The sequence below is a fragment of the Marmota monax genome, unplaced genomic scaffold, assembly GCF_021218885.2.
Source record: "Marmota monax isolate L192 unplaced genomic scaffold, Marmota_monax_Labrador192_F-V1.1 WCK01_AAM20220418_F8-fsc00003, whole genome shotgun sequence".
NCBI lineage: Eukaryota > Metazoa > Chordata > Mammalia > Rodentia > Sciuridae > Marmota > Marmota monax.
In genome coordinates this window covers 19,818,644-19,835,678 of record NW_026694084.1, presented here as the reverse complement: position 1 = coordinate 19,835,678, position 17,035 = coordinate 19,818,644, and the positions used below count along the sequence as shown (strand labels likewise).

At 31.5% G+C, this 17,035-nt stretch overlaps 1 protein-coding gene across 6 annotated transcripts in view; it reads left to right on the top strand.

Annotated features, from left to right (window-relative positions):
- The window catches only part of Csmd3 (CUB and Sushi multiple domains 3), a 1,151,628-nt gene that overhangs the window by 227,924 nt on the left and 906,669 nt on the right, over nt 1–17,035 (top strand). For 5 of the 6 annotated variants that reach the window (XM_046464911.2, XM_058585685.1, XM_058585684.1 and 2 more), the window contains exon 4: nt 13,443–13,637. In XM_046464911.2, the coding sequence (XP_046320867.1) occupies nt 13,443–13,637 (195 nt within the window). Of the gene's footprint in view, nt 1–8,648; nt 8,885–13,442; nt 13,638–17,035 lie in introns of those variants that run through there. The other variant, XM_058585686.1, reaches the window with a different exon arrangement.

The following is a 17,035-nucleotide window of genomic DNA, read 5'->3' as shown; positions in this document are numbered from 1 at the left end:
AAGGGTGTAGTTTGGTGTGGTGAAAGAAAGAGTAAATTAACATGCCAAAACAAAGGCAAAGAAATCATTATAGCAATGTATTTTTTGAGAGACAGGAGTAAACATTAAAAGAACAAGGTGAAAAAACACTTAGAATGAGTTTCATCTGGCCCTTTTTTAACTTCTGATCTAATCCCTGCCCAACTTCCTGCAGTCAGTCCTCTTGATCTAAAGTTGATTCTTACTTTTCCACAAACACTAAGCATTCTACATTTGAAGGTCTTTTCAGTTGCAGTTTTTCCCCGCCCCCCTGGAATGCTTTATCAAATCTTCCATTCCCCTTCCTTCCTTTTTTTTTTTTTTTAAACAATACCTTTTGTTCATTTATTTATTTATTTTATATGGTGCTGAGAATCTAACCCAGTGCCTTACATATACTAGGCCAGCAATCTACCACTGAACCCCAACCCCAACCCCTCCCCTTTCTTTCTTTCTTTCTTAATATTTCTTTTTAGTGGTTATTATCATCTAATAATATGGTAAATATTTTATTATCTGGGTCCCCACTCCACCACCTGCTCACAAATTTAGCTCACAAATTCCATGAGGAAAGGGATGTGTATATTGTTCCCTCTTGTATCTCCAGTGCCTAGGCCATTTGGGACATGATATAGATGCTTAATAAACAAGTGACTATTAAATAATATTAAACAAATGAATAAATTAAAGAAAAACATAAATTTATAACACAGAGTAAAAATAATTTTTAAATGTTTAAAATGGCAAAATAAAAGAACAAATCTTATTTTTGTTGATAAAGCAATTGAATTGGTCATAATTTTGGTGTACATGAATTCTCTATATTCCCAATCTTTAAATGTTAAGATTTTGGTGTAAATGAATTCTCTATATTCCCTCTGTGTATTTCATATATATATATATATATATACAATCATATATATATATATATATATATATATATACAATCATATATATATATATGAATATATATATATATATATATATATATATATATATATATATATATATATAAAATCTCAGAAATAAAATAAAAAGAAGCAGAATATAACTACTGATTTTTTTTGCAGGAGTTAATATATGTAACTTGTTCTGATTTTTTTAAAAAAGAAAAATTAGGGAAGAGGAGTTCTGAGGTCTGAGCTATTTTCTAGTCTGACATTTCTTATAATATTACATTTCATTAATAGTTTCATTATGCAGAATTCAGTTATTGTCATTCAGAAACAGTTTGGAGATATATGCCATTATAGAGTCTGCATGCATAAATAAGCATATTATTAATAATCAATGACAATTAGCACACAATACACTTCCTCTTAAATTTAATTATATGCTTGATTAAGAGTGTTTGGGTACTTAATTAAAATAAGAAGGTCCAATGATACTTAATTCTCTCTTATATTCATATTACAATCCTAATAACTCCAGTCCTCACTCAATCCATGCATAGCCCCTATTAATTTTAATCAGAAATATGCTTGCTCACTGAATAAAACCTGAAATGCAATTGGGTAGGTCACATCAGGGAAAATTGTAAGCAGTGTGACAGTATAAAACGAGGGAAAAGTCTAGTGCAAGCAATTGAACAGAGAGATAATTGTCATAATTGGTTTCAATTAGTTTTTCAAAGCTCTGGTAAAGCAATTCTTATTGTACTGTACCATGAACTATAACCAGCAACAAAACTAGTTAGCATGATTAGTAGGTGTCAATGCTTAAAAAGGCAAAATACAGTTTAAATGTTAAGATCTCAGTGAAGATAAATGAACTGCATAACAGTGTAAATGCATCATTGGGAAACCTTTGCCATTGTTAAATGTGATGTGGTTTGAATGGAATGAAATCAGACATACGCAATAAACTCAAGCCGCATAAATACATATTTTGTAAGGAAAATGAGTTCATGCGCAAATAACCATCTTTTCAGGCTGAAACAAATGACCATTAAATGAATAGTAGAATGTGGTGATATCAAGAAACTCACAACATATTCAAAATCATAGTGAGCTCCTATCAATTTGCCTAAGTAACCTAAATACATCTTAGTAATGTAAATCTTAGTAATGTGGATGATACCAAAAAAGAAACTGAAGTATTAAAAGCCTCATTGGGCATATACTAGTAAATGGCAGATACAGGATTCAAAGCCAGGTTTATTTGATTTCATTAATGGAACTTCTTCCACCACATGTCATTGTCTAATGATAAGTTCAACTGCAAAATGTAAACCAACTGGAACAAGCCCTTTTATTTGATTTTAGTTTTCCTCCACACTTAAAGAGCTGCCTATGTAGGGAGAAAAGGATGAACATTACTGTGTAAGAGTAAAATCCTCAAGATTGATTGTTCTTCCTGTCATCCAGGAAACTCATGGCTCTGGTTTCCACTTCCCTACCACCATTGCACCCACAGGGATACCATATATTGCACTTTGCTTTGGATATGGAATTTAGAAAAGTTTTTTTTTATTTGTTGATAGAGCTTTATTTTATTTATGTATTTATATGTGGTGCTGAGAATTGAACCCAGTGCCTCACACATGCCAGGCAAGTGCACTACTGCTGAGCCACAGCCCCAGCACCATAGAAAAGAGATTTTTGTTTTGCTTTTTCCTCAAAGGGATTTAATTCCCAAAGAGATTCATAATAATTTAGGCCTTTTCATATTTTCCTGTCTCACCAAAATTATTTAAATGAAGCTAATTCTTTAACTATGAGATGAAGAACTTGGAAAGGTTTGTTTTAAATCTTGAAGAACAGAACTATCTGTGTATACAAAGAAGAAATGTAAGGAATTTCATGAATGGTGAAAGAAAACCTGTGAAATAAGAATACATTTAACATATTAGGTGGCAGTGAATATTTGAAATAAAACATGTGAGTAAATTATGCTCTTTATAATCCTTGAATTGTAACTTCAGGTGATTTTTCTCTAGTTTCTTCCTATTGTTCAGATGTTGAGGATGAACAGTTGGCCAACTCTTGATAAATTGCATTGGTAGACTCAGGGTAGTAGTACTCTTACAGGGCTAATTCAAAATGTCTAGCCTACAGCCTGTTCCTAGAAACAATATTAAATTCATTTATTTTTAAAAAGTGTTTCTTTTCTTCTGGCAATGATGAAATATTTGTACTGGAAATGATGTGTTAAAATAAAAATCTAAAATGTGTGTCACTGTTTTGTAATTAGGAATAGTAGCAAGGAAATAGATATTATGAGTTGGGCAGCTAGTGACTCCTGCGTGTTATAGCAAGTGGTGAACTAATTACTTATGACAATGTGGAGGGCAGATCACTGAGGCTTTGGCTCTAAAGAATGAGGTTAAAAAGACTGTGGTAAAGTATACTGTCTGTCTCTAGGCAGGTATTACAACAAAGAGAAAAGATCAGAAATAAATTTGCTATTTTCAAGGAAAGAGTGAACAAATAGACTAACATTCTGGTGACTTATAGGTTGAAAAAGTCAACTGCTTCTATACAGGAAGGGATAGGAATAGTTTACTAAAATCTTATATTAAATTTCTTAATCCAAGGATGAAATATAACAGGGGGCTAAAGATCAGATTTTTTTAAAATGTTGCATTCTTGAATAAACTTGTTGTTTTAGATCAGCTTAAGGTAGTCCCAATTAAAATGACAATGAAGCATGATTAGAGCAATTTAGGGGTCCACATAAGTGTTCATTGGAACATGAAAATAATTAGGAGCAAATAAATCAATTTCTAAAAAGTTATTGAAAGAAGTTTTAGCCAAATAAATTCTATGACTCATCCTGAAAAGTTCTTTGATTGTTCAACCCTGAGGCAATTTTGAACACCAAATATGCACTAGCAATGTACAAAGGTACACTCCCAAGGATAGTCTACCTCCCCCACACTTAACATTGTGCCACAAAGAAGGTGGACAAAGAAGAATGATTCAAAAGGAAGTGCAGGATACAGATCATGGGAGACAGAACCAGAATCTGCCATGGCAATGGGTCTTCATAACTTCTGTCCAGCAGGATATATTCATTTCCATGACCAGACGTACTTGTGGAATATTCCCCTTTCCTTTTTTTTTTTTTTTTTTGGTTGTTGTTGTTGTGGGGGTTATATACTGCGACCTTCTTTTTCTGCTCAACCAGGTCTTTAATTGATGAGGAATTATATTTGGTCCTAATGAAAAAACACCAGCATTAATGTCTTAAACTCCTAGAAATCTCAGAATTGGAGTAGGATATAGTAATGACAGAAGGTTTTGTTAGCAGTTAAGGGAAAGGAGGAAAGCTTTCTTTTTCCTACCATTACCACTTTCAATCCTAGTATCCTGGAATTCAACATTTGCAGCAACTCAGATTTATCTTGCAGACAAAGGCAATGCCCTGGGGGATGATACCACAAGATGGAAGAAACATGTGTCCCTGATGACCTGATCTTATTTCTCCTTGACTAGACCAAAGAGGCAGTCACATAGAGAGAAATAATTGCTATCATATTTAAGCAGTTTCATTTGGGGGTCTTGAAGCAGCATCACTAGCACCTAAAACAGCTATTTTTAAATCTCTCCAAAGTGTGACCCAACAACACTTTTCTGAAGTTCATTCTGCATCTCCTCATATGTATGTTATGCTATTCAAGCCAACATGTTTTGTATTACCCTTGACCACATCTTGTATGTTCCTTCCTATATTTGTATGATCTATTTGACTCTTCTTTTAATTCCTCTTCAACTAAAATTCTACTTATTTCATATAATAATCTTCCTTTTCTATCAGTATAAAGAACAATTTTTAAAAAATTTCAATTTATGAAACAACTATTTTTCAGTCTTTAGAAGGTCATATTATGCATGTCTTGTCATTCCAGCTAAGTTACAAGTTTCAATAAGATATAAATGGTGTCCTTTTTGTTATACCCCTTTGACATTTATGCCTCAGGCTTCAATAATTATTCAGTGATGGATTAATTGCTAAAATACAGTGGCATCTCTCACTCATCACATTTGATGATTAGATAATCCAGTAAATTATCTATGAGTAGCTTAACACATCTTCTTGAAGAATTAAATTACTTTTATTCCAAAGTTTTAATACAGATACTTGTCCCAATTCTGTCACAAGGGAAGGGAAGTCTTTTTATATTTCTCTGTTAATCTGAATCAAACTATCAAATGCTATCCCATGCCAGATACAGCATTATTCCATTTTTAGAGACACTGAAGTGAGAATGGCTGCTAAAATGCCTCCTTTCTATATTATTATTCATTTTGCTGCAATAATATTCTGGTACCTATACTGGATATAGCTGAGTTCTAATAATCATAATTTTTTCATATTTCATGACCCTCCCACCAACTCTCTTAATACATAGATGCACAAATCAATAAATTTCATTCAGCTATATGTAGTGAAAGAAAAGTCTAGAAAGGCATGATAAATGCCATAGGTGATTCAAAATATTCACAAAATATTTGCTCAAATCAAATCCCCAAGTGAATTCTCAAACTACAGTGTTTATGTCCTGTGTGAATGAAATGTTCAGTATTCCATTAACAAGTTAGAAAATGTATTAGTTTGTTAAGTGCTTTGAAGTCTCAGGCTGAGAGGTACTAGGTACAAAACATTTTACTTCAGTTTGATATTATGCTTTCCTAAATTATTTTTAATCATCTGGGAAATAAAACTCTGAGATTAATTTTCTCTAAGAAGTACAAACAACTTGATTTTACTTCCCTTAGTAGATATAATTTTACAATGTTTTAAAGCATTGTTAATTGATCTCAGCAGGATCATGCTTCATCTATTTGACAGAATAATTATGCAATTTTAGTCATGGTGTCCTTTATCCTTTCTTTCCATTTGTCACTCCAATTTTCAAGGTCAGTTTTTTTCCTCAATAATTTTCTAAACATTTTGCCTTTCACTACTATCCATGTACTCCAAACAAAATGAAGATTTGCTTTATTTTTTATTTTTTTGGAGTCAAGGATATTTTACTAGGTTTACTAGTATAAATTATTCATCTTTTTCTAAATTGATTGACAGTGTTTTATTCAATTTCCCCAAGACAAAATTTCAATTCTCCTATGGTATTTTATGTATATTCTCAGGATTTATATTATTTAGTGAACTTTTTAATATTATTAATACATCTGGTTTTTGTTAGCTGCAATGTTTAAAATTTATTGCTTGTTAATTAGTTTGCCTGGCATGGTACTTGATCTAACACACTAATCAACAAATAAATGAATGTATCAGACACCTCAAGGGAAGTTATTGTGAATTTGATAATGCAAGTCTTCTACCAAAAATTGAGGTTAGACCTATAATTTTATTTGTAACTTAGAAGCAATCTTTTGCCCTTGACTAAATTACTATGTTTTCATTAATTTTAAGACATCAAGAATAAACTAATATTGGTACTTAGAATTTAATGAAGATTTGCTACATGATGATAGATCATAATGTAATCATAGGTAATTAAGGTATCTCAAATACAATATTGATTATAATAATAATAATAAAGTTACAATTTGAAGTAATAATATTTGCTATGTATTAAGGCAATCCCAGCTTATATATAAACATATAAATGACTTATATAAGTTATTTTATGTATTCAGATAAATAGTCTTATGCAGTTGATATTCCAAATAATATATATACATCATTTTAACTAATTATTTTTAAAAATTAATTTTGGTGCTTCAATAACACAATTTTCCTACTAAAGTTTTAATTGGTATCAAATGAGCAAATATATATATATATATATATATATATATATATATATATATATATATATATATATATATATATTTATATCATGCATGTTTATGAAAATCTCTGCTCACATGTACATTTACAATGGAAGTCAATTATGTACTCTTATTATTCCATTCTGAAGAGCATACAAAATCCCACTAACAAACTTTTAAAGACAGAAATAGTTCCACTTTATATTCAGGAGTCTATACAAGGTATATGTATTCACTATATGAACCTATCTATGAGAAAACATTTTAAAATATTTTTCCCAATCCAGTCTACCCTATGACATTTATAAAATAGATATTCATTCTATTGCCAAATCTAGTAATTATTATAGTATTTTGACTCTTATATATTTGATTTTGAAAATACTAGTTAACAGTTGTTTTAATTTTTAAATGCTTTTATTAGTACATTATAGCAAAAATACTGGGTTTGACATGATCGTATATGCATGGAATATAATTTACTCTACTTCATTCCCCAGTACTTCCTCTTTCCCTTCTCTTGTCCCCCTTTCTCTATTCTACTGGACTTCCTTCTATTCATCTACAGTTTTTTTAAATTAGTGCTTTATAGATACACATAAAGATGAAATTCACTGTGGTATATTTACATGTATACATAGTATAATTTAGTAAGTTTCATTCCACAGTTCCTCACTTTTCTCCTTCCTCCTCCCTCTCCCTATATCACTTATCTCTATCCCACTGATCTCCCTTCTATTTTCATGGGATCCCCATGCCCTGCTATTTTTTCCCTTATTTTGTTATAGTTTCCACATATGACAGAAAAAACTTAACCTGGATTTCTGAGTATGGCTTATTTCACTTAGCTTCATGATGTTGAATTGCATTTTTATCCTATTTCAGAACACAATTTAAACCTAACTTTATCAGAAAATCCTTTCTAGTTCTGTCTTAAGATTAATTAAGTTTTCCCCATTATATTTTTTTTAGTAACTTTCCTAGGTTTCCTTTATCACACATAGTATATAACAACCAATATTTTAAAATAATTTATTTATTTTGGTTGCCATTAGGTTATAAATCCCAAGAGGGCAGTGCCACACCTATCTTTTAAAAGACTATGTTTTCAGAGCATTATCAAAATAGATATTTATAAACACTTGAAGAATGATTTTTTTCCCTAAGAAACAACATATAATATTGACATGTGTTAAGGCTTTAGAGTTGGAAACCTAGACTTGAACCCTGAGTTTATGAGTTTTGTGGAACTGCACAAGGTACTTAGTCTAAGTCTCAGTTTCCCTTTCTACACATTGGAGATAAGCATATATGATGGATCATAGGAGAATTTTTCAGATTCTATAATTGTTTTGTTTTAGTCATCTGAATATTTCTATCAATATATTGATGGCCTTTCCTGGTGAAAGTGCTAACCAGAGCCTATTTGGAAAGTCTGCTTTTAGATTTAACTATTTATATCACACAAAAATGAGATAATAAGCACAATATAGATATCTTGCATATACATTTATTATATCCATGGAAATTCTTCATTTTTCCCTTAAATTTCTACACTCCTTAAGAGTGATTTCATAATATTTAAACAAAATCACTACTTGTAAATATTTGAAACATGCATTAATATATTAATTATTAGTTTATATTTTCCTTTTTGAATGTGGTCAGATATTCAAAATCTTGTTGGCTCATAGAAACAATGTCTAAACGTTATTGTAACCTAGCTATTTCTAAAAATATTATTACTTAGAAGTTAATTTGATTTTGCAGGTTGGTATGGAGTATTATTTATTTTAAAAATCAAAACTAAAATGTGCTGTTTAATTGAAATACAGTATTTTTTGATGGTGAGTTATATAATTCTTCAGCTGATATCACATCCTTTTTGGCTCTGAGTCTTAAAATGGACACAGACCGCTTAGAGAGAAGTCCCAAAATAAAGGATTGAGAAAGGACAAAAAAATAGAATCCATGAGAAATGGCTACAGAATCAAGATGTATAAAACCTGGAGGAACATCTGAACTATCTTCAGGAGTTATTCAGTTGACAGAGTATGATGATGGGTAGATGTCTTTATTTGTGAAGGTGATAAACAAGGGCAAGCAACAGCAGGAATTTCCTGAAGGTGAGGACCATACATGTTTTAGAATTATATTCAGTTTCATTTTGAAACAACCTAAATTTTACCATTCTGTGGGTTTGGAAATAATTCAGCCACAAGACAGGAGATTAGGTGATCTATTAAGATTCCATCCATTGTTATTATTCATTCACTGCTTCACTTGATATGTTTTCCATTTTTGCTTTAGGTACTTTGTTCTGGGTAACATTTACTTATTCATTTAAATCAAAGTCAAATCTGAGAATAATAGCTATTTAGAGCTTTTTTCTTTTTCCCTTTTTTTTTACCTAACTGCTTCCTGTGAAATAATTTTAAAACTACTTTTCTCCTAGATATATAACTTTATGATAATTGAAGTCTTGACCTTAATTATTTTTTAGAGGGTAGAAGGGAGCTGAGTGGATTGATTACAAGGCCAAAAGTGGTAGTTTCATTAAAAGTATTTCCTTTGTTATTACTATATTCAGAGAACTAAATTCTTCTTCATTTTATCAAAACTTATTAACCTCCCCATCTATTGCAGCAAACATCTCATCTGTTCATCAAACACATTTTAAAAGAAAAATGAACTATTTCAACAAACTGCTGCACAAATTTAAGCATTTAAAGAGCTGCTTAAAATTCACAGACAATAAATTTGTTTTACGTTTTACTGAAAATACACATATAGACTATGTCTTGGATAATAGTAAAATGAAATATTACAAATAATTATTCTTGGTTACATTTTAAATATTTTTCAAATAGTAGCTTATGATATTAAGGATATTATATTCTATTTATAGAAACTATTGATAGTAAATGTCAGTCAAAATCTTTACTTTTCTAAATGTGAGCAACCCAAAATACGTAACTTCAAACTAAAAATATATTTTACCTCTAAAATACATTCAAATTCTATGGATCTCCTGTTGTCAGCACATTCTTTTCATCAATAAAAATGACTTCGTGGGGCTGGGGTAGTGACTCAGAGGTAGAGTGCTTGCCTAGCAATCGTGAGGCATTGGGTTCAATCCTCAGCACCACAGGATATAAAATCAACACGCATAAATCAAAGGCATTTCTGTATATCAGCGACAAAACTTCTGAAACGGAAATGAGGAAAAACACTCCATTCACAATATCCTCAAAAAAAATAAAATACTTGGGAATCAACCTAACAAGAGAGGTGAAAGATTTATATAATGAAAACTACAAAACCCTAAAAAGAGAAGTAGAAGAAGATCTTAGAAGATGGAAAAATATACCCTGTTCATGGATAGGCAGAACTAACATCATCAAAATGGCGATATTACCAAAAGTTCTCTATAGGTTTAATGCAATGCCAATCAAAATCCCAACGGCATTTCTTGTAGAAATGGATAAAGCAATCATGAAATTCATATGGAAAAATAAAAGACCCAGAATAGCAAAAGCAATTCTAAGCAGGAAGTGTGAATCAGGCGGTATAGCGATACCAGACTTAAAACTATATTACAGAGCAATAGTAACAAAAACAGCATGGTACTGGTACCAAAACAGGAGGGTGGACCAATGGTACAGAATAGAGGACACAGAGACTAATCCACAAAGCTACAACTATCTTATATTTGATAAAGGAGCTAAAAGCATGCAATGGAGGGAGGATAGCATCTTCAACAAATGGTGCTGGGAAAACTGGAAATCCATATGCAACAAAATGAAACTGAATCCCCTCCTCTCGCCATGCACAAAAGTTAACTCAAAGTGGATCAAGGAGCTAGATATCAAATCAGAGACTCTGCGTCTGATAGAAGAAAAAGTTGGCTCCGATCTACATATTGTAGGGTCGGGCTCCAAATTCCTTAATAGGACACCCATAGCACAAAAGTTGATAACAAAAATCAACAAATGGGACTTACTTAAACTGAAAAGTTTTCTCTCAGCAAGAGAAACAATAAAAGAGGTAAATAGGGAGCCTACATCATGGGAACAAATTTTTACTCCTCACACTTCAGATAGAGCCCTAATATCCAGAGTATACAAAGAACTCAAAAAATTAAACAATAAGAAAACAAATAACCCAATCAACAAATGGGCCAAAGACCTGAACAGACACTTCTCAGAGGAGGACATACAATCAATCAACAAGTACATGAAAAAATGCTCACCATCTCTAGCAGTCAGAGAAATGCAAATCAAAACCACCCTAAGATACCATCTCACTCCAGTAAGATTGGCAGCCATTATGAAGACAAACAACAACAAGTGCTGGAGAGGATGTGGGGAAAAGGGTACTCTTGTACATTGCTGGTGGGACTGCAAACTGGTGCGGCCAATCTGGAAAACAGTATGGAGACTCCTGGGAAAGCTGGGAATGGAACCACCATTTGACCCAGCTATTGCCCTTCTTGGACTTTTCCCTGAAGACCTTAAAAGAGCATACTACAGGGATACTGCTACATCGATGTTCATAGCAGCACAATTCACAATTGCTAGACTGTGGAACCAACCCAGATGCCCTTCAATAGATGAATGGATAAAAAAAATGTGGCATTTATACACCATGGAGTATTACGCAGCACTAAAAAATGACAAAATCATAGAATTTGCAGGGAAATGGATGGCACTAGAGCAGATTATGCTTAGTGAAGCTAGCCAATCCCTAAAAAACAAATACCAAATGTCTTCTTTGATATAATGAGAGCAACTAAGAACAGAGCAGGGAGGAAGAGCAGGAAGAAAAGATTAACATTAAACAGATACATGAGGTGGGATGGAAAGGGAGAGAAAAGGGAAATTGCATGGTAATGGAGGGAGACCCTCATTGTTATACAAAATTACATATAAGAGGTTGTGAGGGGAATGGGAAAATAAACAAGGAGAGATATGAATTACAGTGGATGGGGTAGAGAGAGAAGATGGGAGGGGAGCGAGGGGGGATGGTAGAGGATAGGAAAGGTAGCAGAATACAACAGTTACTAATAGGGCATTATGTAAAAATGTGGATGTGTAACCGATGTGATTCTGCAATCTGTATTTGGGGTAAAATTGGGAGTTCATAACCAACTTGAATCTAATGTATGAAATATGATATGTGAAGAGCTTTATAATGTTTTGAACAACCAATAAAAAAAATTAAAAAAAAAAAATATATAAAAAATAAATGACTTTGTGTTTAAAATTACTCAGTGATTTTTTTCTTTTACTAGCATTGGAGTGTTTATAACCAAAATTAATGAGTTAAAAAAAATCCTCCTGAAATCACCATAAGCTTATTGTAGATAGATAAGCTTATTACAGAGATAAAAATTGTATCTTTCTATACAATTCTTATGCTAAGTATCTATTATTTTTGTAATTTTCTAACTATATATTATGAATCATTTTATATTTTGATATTTTACTTAATACTGGCATTGATACTTTCAAAATTACAGCAGTTTGTAATCATTTGGTTTAGCAAAGACATTGCATGGGTCTTACTATACAAATTGGATAAATATCAAGGCAGAATTGGAATGTGTTTTGCTTTTACATCACAATGTTTCTATCACAACAGATTTTAATTTCACAAAATCCATAGAGATCCTATACACTTTCACTTAGATTACCTTAATATTAACTGCTTAGGAAATCATAGAACAATTATCAAAACTAGGAAATTAACATTTAATACTGTTAACTGAAGTACAGACTCCACTCAAACTGAATGCTACTTTTTAGTCCATCAATTTGTCTTTTATAGATTATTATTTACACTGTAAAAGTAATATAATATAGTGGTCATATAATAGAAAATTTAGAATACAATAGAAGGAAAAGTAATTTATCCCAAACTCTTTGTTCTGTAAGTTCTGCTATTTTTATTTATCTATTAAGTTAAAATAAAATTGGATTATTTTCTGAAATGAATATTGACTTTAAAGACCTCTTATGTTTATATTCTTATTTACTTTTAAACAACCACAAATAAATAAAAAAGCAGTAAGTAAAATATTCTGATCCATCATGCATTTTTTAGATATTTTGCATGCTGATCCACTTAAATGTCATAACAGTATGCTATTGTATATGATATTGTGTATAACTATTGTATATTCAAGTGGAGACAAATAATAGAGCTAGAATTCTATTCCAACATTTTAAAATTAAAAACAAATATTTATTTTCTGCTGTGTAAATGAAAAAAAGTGTTTACTTAACATGGATTTTTCCTGGATAAATACAAATGGCTTGGGGTTAAATAGAGGCATCAAAATACTGGAGATCATATCAATGAAAATGAATATGCTTGTTACCTTGCTATTAAAATGTAAATTTGAAAGGCTAAATAAGTGGTATTAACAAGAGTTTTACTTGCCTGCAAAATATAGGTAATATGGACTTCAAAGATTGTTATGAAGACAAAATAATCTAAAATACACAAAATTTGGTAGCACAAATAATTACATATAATATTTATGCAATTATAGAAGACATTTTCGTGACTCTTCTCTAAAGTAAAAAGGATATCTGTATTTATATCTGTATTTTATAAGTCTAAGTACACCAAAATATGTATTAAAATAACTCTTCATTCTCCTCTTCTTCTTTTCTACAGAATTGCAGAGTAGCTCTTGTGGAAACCCTGGAGTTCCACCTAAGGGTGTATTATATGGTACAAGGTTTGACGTTGGCGACAAGATCCGCTACAGCTGTGTAACTGGATATATCCTCGATGGCCACCCTCAACTCACCTGCATAGCCAATTCAGTTAATACAGCCTCATGGGATTTTCCTGTTCCCATATGTAGAGGTAAAAATTATATATTTTTACTCTGACTATACATTTGTTTGACATAATATATATTTGAAACATGTTTCTTGCTTGCTTCTATAGAGTATAAGTCATATATATCATATAGTGTTTGACAAATATAGAAAAATACTAAATAATTTAGAAGACAACATTACTTTGAAAGAAGACATTAAAATACTGCTCTATATTTTATGTTTACTCATAAATATATATAATGTATGTATGTATATATATTTATATTTACATAGAAAATCATATAGAGTTTATGTTTAGAAATGTAATTGGGCTGTCAAAGAAATTATTTTACTTTCATTGAGAAACATTGACTACATCTCTAAAACTTTTAAATATTTCTGGTAGAAAACAGTTTAAGAATTTGTGACATTAATAGTATTGTGTAGATTATTATTATACTATAAAGAGTATTTGTATTGTGGGAAAGTATAAAAATTATAATAAGAAGATATTTTGGACAAAGATTCAAAATACGTAGCCTGGAAAAATAGAATATGTTCAACATTAGCTATGACAGAAAAATCTTGCCCACAGAAATGTTGGAGATCAACAATGTTTTCTCTCTGTGCTTTCTTTCCTAATTGTTCTCATTTATATTTCAACATAGATTTCCATAATACCTCTATGTGAATGTGGGAATGTCCGGTTACACATATAAATTACTGTAAATCCATGTGACTGCAAATTCATGGCAGTAGTAACCCAAGGAAATCAAACACAGTTAACATCTATTCCAGCATTGTCAGTTAGCATGTGAATTATCTCGGGCAAATCATATCAACAATTTGAGTCTCATATATCTCATTCTGTCAATGAAAAAAAAATCCCAACCTGTTCCATTTGTCATAAGTGTTCTTTCAATGTTGGGTCCCTTTGTGGCTTTGCTTCTAATCTTCCTGCTATTATTATTGCTGTTGTTTCTACTGCTGCTGGAGGTATAATTGCTATGATTTCTACTATTAGCTATTATTTATTTGAATACTCAATACGTGGTAAGAAATTTAAAAGCATTATTCCCTTTAAATTTCACAATAGTAAATTGAAGTCCAAATATTTAAAAATAACTGCTCAAGATTACTCAGCTAGTAAATATTAAGAACTATGAGAATCTCAGAGTTTACTCTATCTGAAAGTTAACAAGTTTCTCTGCCATAGTTTTGTGAATGGTGGTAAAAGACACAAGACTCTTAGGTCAGGAAATAAGGATGGTTTTTATTTACAGCAGTACTAAGAGTCAATGTAAAGAGATTTATACAAGATCCTCAAACCCTAATTCCCGTAGAATGTTATGAAGAATATGAGATATCAGCATACATAAACACACATCATAGGACATAAACCCTAAGTAAGGAACCTGAATCTTTTATAACAGAAAGTAAGCACACCAACTCTTTTTCTAGAGAAAACTATTTCCATCTTACAAGTTTATAAGAAAATTTGTCTTGCTGTGGTACAAACTTTATTTATATTGTTGGAGGCTATTTTCTATATAATCATCATTGAAAACGGTCTGATATGAAGAGCAAAATGATAGCTAGAATTTCTGCTCACATGATGTGCAGAAATATAAGAATGAAGCAGTTCTCCTAAGAGTAAATGGAATGTGGTAGGGAGGCTACGTTTAAACCATTCTCTCTAATTCCAAAGCCTGAGCAATGTTAAATTTGACACTTCACAAAAAAATAATTTGTGACTCTTAAATGTAGTTTATTATAATTAGAGGAAATAGAGTTCTATATGTGAATCAGCCAAAATAAATAGAGGCTTTAAAAAAATAAATCATCCCAATTCAAAAATCTTGTTAAAATACTTAAAACCGAATATTTTTAAATGTCATAAGACACTTAAAAGCAAAAAGCATTCTATGTTATGGAACTCCTTCTCCATCTGAATTTAAATGATCGCGCCCATTGTCATAAAGACCTTACTCTAAACTTACTGACTAGAGTATTAAAGAAAAATTTGCATTATCTTGGAAACTATTTCTTTAGTTACAGTGAAATGAAGAGAGAGAGGAAGAAATAACTAAACCACAATACTGTTAGAGTTCAAGGTACTAGCAAATTAGGTACATGCTAAATTATTATTTATTTATAAATAAATATTCATTTATTTAATAATAATAAATAAATTATTATTTATGCTAGCTCTATCTCCCACTTTTCCTTACTACCTATTTCCATATCCTCCTACCAATGAGGATATACAGCCATCAAAACTAATTTGAAATGGGTGATTTCAACTATTTTTCTGTCCAAATCTAACCCTAGAGCCAACACTTAAAACTATTTTGTTGCAGTTGCCATTTATTTCAGGGTTAAACTCTATTGCCAGAGTGTGTATCCTACTTGCCCTACTACTCATTCTAAAGTCCCTACAGGCTTATTTCCTTTGACTTTCACTCTAACCTCTGTGGTTTTTCATCTATCAAAAAAGTGGCACCCTCTGTGTTTGGAAAGTCTGCCTGTTTAATTCCAGTCTGCCAAGCTCACCTTTTCTTCTTCTCAGCAATAATACTAATGAATGCATTTACTCATTCAAGTGTATTCATTAAACGCCTGCCCTGTGAAAAGCAGTATTTCAAGTGCTGAGGATCAGAAGATTGATTAAGAAACAATTTCTGCCTTTAAGAACCCATTGTCCAGTGGGGCAGATTGTAATGTAATCAAGTAATTACAATAATGTGCGATCATTGCTTTAGTGTCAGGATCTTGACACCATGAAGAAGGAGGCACCTTGATAAGGAAGGTATTAATATCTCCCAGTTCAGTGCATGGAAGTTCAACTAGGGATAACACTTTAAGAGAAGATTTCACAGAGGATTGCTAAAAATACAAACTATATAGAGCAAGAACATTTGAATGAGGCAATAATTCATGTAGAAAGTACAATTTTTTTTCTTTTCAGTATCAAAAGTAGTTCTCATGTGTTACTAATATTCACTGACTAAGGGTAAATTCTAAGTCATACTTCATAGAGCACATGATCTAATTTTCTAAGATGCAATTTATCTCTCACTAACCATTTTTTTTTTATTAAAACTTAAATAATGGAGGACTAGAGTATTTGCAGTGTGTATCATCATCATTCAGTTCAAGGAAAAGATAGGAGACTACTCAGTCCATGCCTTCCCTTTTCTGCTCTTTGCCACTTGATAGCATACTGATTCTTTAATTTATAACTTTGCAGGGGGCTGATAACTCTGTAATGATCTACTTATTGCTTCCCCTGGAGTTTACATAGACTCTCTCCTTGATGAAACCTTTGCTTTTAGTGTTTTTTGATACTTCCTAACAATGATAGTTTAATTAAGGAAAAAATGAATGCCACATCAACCTAGAGGGTATATTGCAAGAATTTTTGTATGTGTTCACAGGCAG